Genomic DNA, 9153 nt, shown 5'->3' with positions numbered 1-9153 from the left:
CTCTCTTATCCAGAGACACTTATGTTACTGTCTGTCAACCCTGATACACTTACAGTGGGGCAAAAAAGTATTTAGTCACCCACCAATTGTGCAAGTTCTCCCACTTAAAAAGATGAGAGGCCTGTAATTTTCATCATAGGCACACTTCAACTATGACAGACAAAATTAGGGGAAAAAAATCCAGAAAATCACATTGTAGGATTTTTTATGAATTTATTTGCAAATGATGGTGGAAAATAAGTATTTGGTCACCTACAAACAAGCAAGATTTCTGGCTCTCACAGACCTGTAACTTCTTCTTTAAGAGGCTCCTCTGTCCTCCACTCGTTACCTGTATTCATGGCACCTGTTTGAACTTGTTATCAGTATAAAAGACACCTGTCCACAACCTCAAACAGTCACACTCCAAACTCCACAATGGCCAAGACCAAAGAGCTGTCAAAGGACACCAGGAACAAAATTGTAGACCTGCGCCAGGCTGGGAAGACTGAATCTGCAATGGGTAAGCAGCTTGGTTTAAAGAAATCAACTGTGAGAGCAATTATTAGGAAATAAAAGACCACTGATAATCTCGCTCGATCTGGGGCTCCACGCAAGATCTCACCCCGTGGGGTCAAAATGATCACAAGAACGGTGAGCAAAAATCCCAGAACCACACTGGGGGACCTAGTGAATGACCTGCAGAGAGCTGGGACCAAAGTAACAAAGCCTACCATCAGTAACACACTACGCCGCCAGGGACTCAAATCCTGCAGTGCCAGACGTGTCCCCCTGCTTAAGCCAGTACATGTCCAGGCCCGTCTGAAGTTTGCTAGAGAGCATTTGGATGATCCAGAAGAAGATTGGGAGAATGTCATATGGTCAGATGAAACCAAAATATAAATTTTCGGTAAAAACTCAACTCGTCGTGTTTGGAAGACAAAGAATGCTGAGTTGCATCCAAAGAACACCATACCTACTGTGAAGCATGGGGATGGAAACATCATGCTTTGGGGCTGTTTTTCTGCAAAGGGACCAGGACGACTGATCCGTGTAAAGGAAAGAATGAATGGGGCCATGTATCGTGAGATTTTGAGTGAAAACCTAATTCCATCAGCAAGGGCATTGAAGATGAAACGTGGCTGGGTCTTTCAGCATGACAATGATCCCAAACACACCGCCCGGGCAACAAAGGAGTGGCTTCGTAAGAAGCATTTCAAGGTCCTGGAGTAGCCTAGCCAGTCTCCAGATCTCAACACCATAGAAAATCTTTGGAGGGAGTTGAAAGTCTGTGTTGCCCAGCAACAGCCCCAAAACATCACTGCTCTAGAGGAGATATGCATGGAGGAATGGGCCAAAATACCAGCAACAGTGTGTGAACCTTGTGAAGACTTACAGAAAACGTTTGACCTCTGTCATTGCCAACAAAGGGTATATAACAAAGTATTGAGATAAACTTTTGTTATTGACCAAATACTTATTTTCCACCATAATTTGCAAATAAATTCATAAAAAATCCTACAATGTGATTTTCTGGTTTTTTTTTTCTTCTCATTTTGTCTGTCATAGTTGAAGTGTACTTATGATGAAAATTACAGGCCTCTCTCATCTTTTTAAGTGGGAGAACTTGCACAATTGGTGGCTGACTAAATACTTTTTTGCCCCACTGTACAAGAACACACACACACATGTAATAGTGCCAGACATGCACCCAAACATATACAGTTGGCATTGCTGTTATGGTTTTTGTTGTCCTTGATATATTTTGTTTTTAATATATATTATTTTTTTGCATTGTTGTTCGCTGTTTTCTTCTGTCTTTTTTTTCTCTTTCTCTTGGTTGTTGGTGCATTGGGGGGATCCTGGAGAATGGAATGGAATTTATTTTTATTTTGTGGGGGGATTGTGGGAGGGGTCTCGAATGGTTGAGGGGCAGCTATTGGGGCATTGTGGGGGGGATCTTGGAGGGTTCAGGTTCCCGTTTTTTGGCCCGGTGGTAGATCTGTCAACGTGCCCTTGAGCAGGGCATTGACCCTGGATGCTTCTGTGTGTCGCTCTGAATGGGAATCATTGACCCTGGATGCTTCTGTGTGTCGCTCTGAATGGGAATCATTGACCCTGGATGCTTCTGTGTGTCGCTCTGAATGGGAATCATTGACCCTGGATGCTTCTGTGTGTCGCTCTGAATGGGAATCATTGACCCTGGATGCTTCTGTGTGTCGCTCTGAATGGGAATCATTGACCCTGGATGCTTCTGTGTGTCGCTCTGAATGGGAATCATTGACCCTGGATGCTTCTGTGTGTCGCTCTGAATGGGAATCATTGACCCTGGATGCTTCTGTGTGTCGCTCTGAATGGGAATCATTGACCCTGGATGCTTCTGTGTGTCGCTCTGAATGGGAATCATTGACCCTGGATGCTTCTGTGTGTCGCTCTGAATGGGAATCATTGACCCTGGATGCTTCTGTGTGTCGCTCTGAATGGGAGTCTGTTGGATGACTGGTGTGATGTAGTTGTTGACTTCACTGCAAGTTGTATGTTTATAATAATAATAATAAAACATTTAACAAAAATTTTTAAAATAAGGAAATCTGAAATGTCTTGAGTCAATAAGTATTCAACCCCTTTGTCATGTAAGTTCGGGAGTAATCATTTGCTTAACAAGTCACATAATAAATTGCATGGACTCACTGTGTGCAATAATAGTGTTTAACATGATTTTTTAATGACTACCTCATCTCCGTACCCCACACATACAATTATCTGTAAGGTCCCTCAGTCAAGGAGTGAATTTACATCACAGATTCAACCAATACCTCACAAAGAAGGACACCTATTGGTAGAGGGGGAAAAAAATTAAAAAAACATCTGAGATTGAATGTCCCTTTGAGGTGAAGTTATTAATTACACTTTGGATGGTGTATCAATACACCCAGTCACTACAAAACATACAGGCATCCTTCCTAACTCAGTTGCTGGAGAGGAAGGAAACTGCTCAGGGATTTCACCATGAGGCCAATGGTGACTTTAAAACTTTGTATCTGTTTTATAGCTGTGATAGGAGAACTGAGGATGGATCAACGACATTGTAGTTGCTCTACAATACTCACCTAATTGGCAGAGTGAAAAGAAGGAAGTCTGTACAGAATACAAATATTTTAAATATTTATAAATATTCCAAAACACACATCCTATTTGCAACAAGCCACTAAAGTAATACTGCAAAACATGTGGCAAAGCAATTCACTTTTTGTCCTGAATACAAAGTGTTATGTTCGAGGTAAATCTGAGTACCACTCTCCATATTTTCAATCATAGTGGTGGCTGCATCATGTTATGGGTATGCTTGTAAGCGTTAAGGACTGGAGAGTTTTTCAGAATAAAAAAATGAACTGTATGGAGCTAAACACAGGCAAAATCCTAGAGGAAAACCTGGTTCAGTCTGCTTTCCACCAGACACTGGGAGATTAATTCACATATCAACAGGACAACAACCTAAAACACAAGGCCAAATCTACACTGGGGTTGCTTACTAAGAAGACAGTGAGTGTTCCTGATTGACCGATTACAGTTTTGACTTAAATCTACTTGAACATCTATGGCAAGGCCTGGAAATGGTTCATTAGCAATGATTAACAACCAATTTGACAGAGCTTGAAGAATGTAAAAAAAAAAATGGACAACGAGCTCTTAGAGATTTTTCCAGAAAGACTCACAGCCATAATCGCTGCCAAATTGCTTAATTAAACTCCAGGCAGCAGATGGCGACGTGAATCTTTCAGGTGATGCTTCTTGCGTGACGTATAATCTAGTGGACAAGACGCTCAAGAACCACAACACAGCTACTGTTTAAAACACCTCGGTAGCTTGCTAGCCAACATGCAACCGAAACATTGAAGCTCTTTAGACCACTTTTGTGAATATTAATCTCGTTGTTTTAAAAACAGTTCTGTTGAGGTATCTACTGGTTAACTTTAACGTAATGTACTTGTTACATTTGCACACTTGTTCTGAGCCTAGCACTCGGCTAGTCGCTAATGCTAACTAGCTAGCTAGCATCCACAACCATGAGCTCTTTAAGCTACTCGCCCCCAGCTAAAGAAGAGGCGATATGTTGGACGGATAAAGAATCTCTAGGCCTGAACGTTGTCATAAAAGAAGAAGAGGAAGATATCTCATTGAAAGTAGAGGAAGACGCTTTCAGAATTAAAAAGGAGGAAGAGGAGTCTATCAGCATCGCATTGAAAGATGAAGATGTTGTAGTGAAAGAAGAGAAAGCACCTTTTGGAGTGGAAGAGGAGGCTCTTATATTAAAAGAGGAGGATTATGTTACAGTGAAAGAACAGAAAGAACCCATTGGAGTGAAGGTGGAAGAAGAGGAGGGGATAAAGGCTGTCACAGTGGAAGAGGAGGAGGTAGAAGCTTCGATAATGAAAAGGGAGGAAGAGGCTATCACATTGAAAGAAGAGGATATTGTAATGAAATTAGAGAAAGAACCGTTTAGAGTGAAAGAGGAAGAGGAGGCTATCTCAGTAAAAGAGGAGGAAGACATTTTGGGAGTGAAAGAAGAGGAGGAAGGAGAGGAAGAGGAGACTGAAGATCGGATTAGCACCCGTGAGTATTGTATTAAAAACAGGGACACAAACTTTGCACTCGTGAAGTAATATGTTGTTTTAAATAGGTGTTCTACTGAAGTGCTATACTTCAATAGGTTATTCAGGACTGTAGACATTGTTCAAGGGCAATCTGCCATTGGTACATGCATTTTTTGACTTTTTTAATTAATAATATATAGGCCTAGCTATTGCTTATTGGAGAATATAACTGATAAATGCTCAATGAACTTACTTCAACTAACTCTTACAGCCTTGTTATAAAATTGCTTAAATATTTGTATTTTTACACACAATACCCAATGATGACAAAGCAAAAACTGTTTTATATTTATTTGTAGTAAATGTATTTGAAAAAAAACAGGAAATATCACATTTACAGAAGTATTCAGACCTTTTACTCCGTACTTTGTTGAAGCACCTTTTGGCAGCGATTACAGCCTCCAGTCTTCTTGGGTATGACGCTACAAGCTTGGCACACCTGTATTTGGGGAGTTTCTCCCATTCTTCTCTGCAGATCCTCTCAAGCTCTGTCAGGTTGGATGGGGGAGCGTTGCTGCACAGTTATTTTCAGGTCTTTTCAGAGATGTTAGATCGGGCTCAAGTCTGGGCTCTGGCTGGGCCACTCAAGGACATTCAGAGACTTGTCCTGAAGTACAGTAGCACAAAAGCTATACAAAATGGAAATCAAAATAAATAAATATTGTTCAATACGATCAATACTAACTTTGAATAATGTTGTAATATATCGTGTATATTTATACCCCAGACCAATGGTTTCCAAATATTTGAAGTACATTTAGCTATTTGGTATTTATTTATACCATAAATCATTGCCGTTCTAATTAAGCCCAGGTTGCTCCTATTAAGGGTACAGGTGCACAAAAAGCCTCTATACAGAATGTAAATGACAATAAATAAATCATTGCCGTTCTAATTAAGCCCAGGTTGCTCCTATTAAGCCCAGGTTGCTCCTATTAAGCCCAGTATGCTCCTATTAAGCCCAGTATGCTCCTATTAAGCCCAGGTTGCTCCTATTAAGCCCAGTATGCTCCTATTAAGCCCAGTATGCTCCTATTAAGCCCAGGTTGCTCTTATTAAGCCCAGGTTGCTCCTATTAAGCCCAGGTTGCTCCTATTAAGCCCAGGTTGCTCCTATTAAGCCCAGGTTGCTCCTATTAAGCACAGGTTGCTCCTATTAAGCCCAGGTTGCTCCTATTAAGCCCAGGTTGGTCCTATTAAGCACAGGTTGCTCCTATTAAGCACAGGTTGCTCCTATTAAGCACAGGTTGCTCCTATTAAGCCCAGGTTGCTCCTATTAAGCCCAGGTTGCTCCTATTAAGCCCAGGTTGCTCCTATTAAGCCCAGGTTGCTCCTATTAAGCCCAGGTTGCTCCTATTAAGCCCAGGTTGCTCCTATTAAGCCCAGGTTGCTCCTATTAAGCCCAGTATGTTCCTATTAAGCCCAGTATGCTCCTATTAAGCCCAGGTTGCTCCTATTAAGCCCAGGTTGCTCCTATTAAGCCCAGGTTGCTCCTATTAAGCCCAGGTTGCTCCTATTAAGCCCAGGTTGCTCCTATTAAGCCCAGGTTGCTCCTATTAAGCCCAGGTTGCTCCTATTAAGCCCAGGTTGCTCCTATTAAGCCCAGTTTGCATTGAAACACATGGAGATTGTGTGTTGATATAAACCTGAGCATGAATGTCTTTACTTCAGATTTAAGTACTCAAACTACAGTTATGCATATTATTCATAGTGGCCTTTACCAAGATGAAATCATTAAGAACAACTAGAAACCTCTGTACTCTCTGCAGAATGTTTAAAGTAGACAGGTAGTTTTTGATGCAGAGAGAGAGAAGAAGAAGATCAGGGTTGAAGGATATCAAGGATAGAAGATCTGGGCAAACAAATGAAGGACAAGAAGATGACTACTGGCCGACTACTCATGCAGTTCGGGCCGGGGCATTGTCATATTGTTGTCCTTCCTTCATCCAGGTGATTCTGTTTTTTTGGGGTTTCACCATCTGTACCTTTCTAATACAAGAGTAGATTAGAAAGATTAGGGAGATTAGAAACGATCTTTAGGCTTTAGAAAGACAAGTTGAACTAATGAACAACAATAGGAGTACAGCAACTGTTAACCAGCTTTCAGAAAAATTCATTAAAAGTTGTTTGTGTTATGGTCTTTGTGCAGCTGCAGGATCAATATTCACCTTTATAATATGGGATGAAGCCTGAGCTGGAATGTGAAGCTAACTGAAGCTGGCTAGCTTTAGAAAACCCTGACTAGATCTCTCTAGTGTCGTAGTATACCCCTCAGAACCCCAAAGATAAGCTTGTAATTGTAAAAAAACACTGTATAGTCAAAAAAACATCCATGTTTTTAGTATTAAACTTTTTAAAAAATGGTCTTTGGCAGGAGCGAGACCAGACTCTCACTCGGACAGAGGAAAGAGTACTTCAGGGCAACCAGACCCAAAGATGGCCAAACCAGCGAGACCACACCACTGCTCCCATTGTGGAAAGAGTTTTATTAATTTAAGGAGTCTAAAAGTTCATCAAAGAGTACATACAGGAGAAAAGCCTTACCACTGCTCACAGTGTGGAAAGAGTTTTATTAATTTAAGGAGTCTAAAAGTTCATCAAAGAGTACATACAGGAGAAAAGCCTTACCACTGCTCACAGTGTGGAAAGAGTTTTACTCAGTTAGGGAATCTGAAAATGCATGAGCGAATACACACAGGAGAGAAGCCTTTCCACTGCTCCCTGTGTGGAAAGAGTTTTACCCAGTTAGCTGCCCTGAAAATACATGAGAGGACGCACACAGGAGAGAAGCATTTTCACTGCACCCTGTGTGGAAAGAGTTTTACCCGGATAGGTTCCCTGAAAACGCATGAGCGAATACACACAGGAGAGAAGCCTTTCCACTGCTCCCTGTGTGGAAAGCATTTTACCCAGTTAGGGGCCCTGAAAACACATGAGAGAACACATACTGGAGAGAAGAATTTTCACTGCTCCCAGTGTGGAAAGAGTTTTACCCAGTTAGGGGCCCTGAAAAAGCACGAGAGGACACATACAAGAGATAATCATTTCCACTGCTCCCTGTGTGGAAAGACTTTTACCCAGTTAGGGTCCATGAAAACGCATGAGAGGACACACACTGGAGAGAAGCCATATCGCTGCTCCCAGTGTCAAAATACCTTTTCCGCATTAAGGGTCCTGAAATCACATGAAAGAACCCATTTAGTAGAGAGGCAGAGGCCGTTCCAATGCTCTCAGTGTGGAAAGAGATTCATCCAGTCATCACATCTGAAAGATCACATGACAACACACACAGGAGAAAAACCGTTCCAATGCTCTCAGTGTGGAAAGGGTTTTACCAGGTTAAGCACACTAAAAACACACAAGAGTACACACAGGAGATCAGCATTTCCAATGCTCCCAGTGTGAAAAGAAACGGTTAGAAAATGCATCCATTAAAAACAATTGATTGATTTATTAGGGGGAAAAGATGCACTGAGTACGAGTACAACCCAGGGGGTAAAGCGCTAAAGTGAAAATCACTTGTTTCCAACGATGGAATAAACTCAATACAGACAAGACACAAGATAAATATATCTTCCTCCCAGTGTGGAAAGGTATTTATACGTAGTTAGGGAACCTGAAAGACCACAACGGAACACACACAGGGAAGATGCCTTACCACTGCTCCCAGTATGGAAAGAGATTTTTCACATCTCATAACACACAGTGCTCCCACACTTTTTTTTGTGGGGGGGAGGGGACTGTGTTTTCCTGGGTTGGATCGGTCATGAAAATCTGGGAAAAGTCATTAATTTTTGTTGTTGTTGTGTTTTCAAAAAGTAAATGGAAATTAATTTAACTTCTGTTAGCCATTTATTTAGGCATAGTTTGTAAATATTTTATTGATCACATACAAATCACCATATCAACCAGGATCAGAATGCTTTAATGCTGTGTGACCGCATCACCTGCACATACACTGTGGAGTGGGCCTCAAGGGGAGAGAGACAGTAGCACTGTGGAGTGGGCCTCAAGTGCTGTTAGCATTTATTCATGCTAGTTAACTGTTTAGCTGTTAGCATTTATTCATGCTAGTTAACTGTTTAGCTGTTAGCATTTATTCATGCTAGTTAACTGTTTAGCTGTTAGCATTTATTCATGCTAGTTAACTGTTTAGCTATTAGCATTTATTCATGCTAGTTGTTTAGCTGTTAGCATTTATTCATGCTAGGTAACTGTTAGCATTTATTCATGCTAGTTAACTGTTTAGCTGTTAGCATTTAATCATGTTTTCGTCATGTCCCAAAAACTTTCCACCATCACATGCAGGTTAAGGCCATGCAAAGTTTATTCACTTTTTTTGGACAATTCATTTAAACTTTTTTTGTTTGTTTTTTTTGCAAACAAGTGATTCACTTCGCCATTTGTATTAGTTAGGATTCTGGTGAATCAAAATAATCAATTGTGAATCACGAGGACAAAACCTGCCGTAATGATCTATTATCTAATTCTTCAATCTCCAATAAATGGTATTCATCTTA

The 9153-nt window shown here is 41.0% G+C and overlaps 1 protein-coding gene across 1 annotated transcript; it reads left to right on the top strand.

Annotated features, from left to right (window-relative positions):
* The first annotated feature begins 6170 nt into the window (after positions 1-6170).
* LOC116358944 (zinc finger protein 239-like) lies at positions 6171-9153 on the top strand. Its single transcript, XM_031811392.1, has one exon. The coding sequence runs from the start codon at positions 7070-7072 to the stop codon at positions 8036-8038; it is 969 nt and encodes a 322-aa protein (XP_031667252.1). The 5' UTR covers positions 6171-7069; the 3' UTR covers positions 8039-9153.

Source organism: Oncorhynchus kisutch, unplaced genomic scaffold (genome assembly GCF_002021735.2).
Source record: "Oncorhynchus kisutch isolate 150728-3 unplaced genomic scaffold, Okis_V2 Okis01b-Okis20b_hom, whole genome shotgun sequence".
Lineage (NCBI taxonomy): Eukaryota > Metazoa > Chordata > Actinopteri > Salmoniformes > Salmonidae > Oncorhynchus > Oncorhynchus kisutch.
Note: the sequence above shows the minus strand (reverse complement) of the source record. Positions and strands in the feature narration are given on the sequence as shown.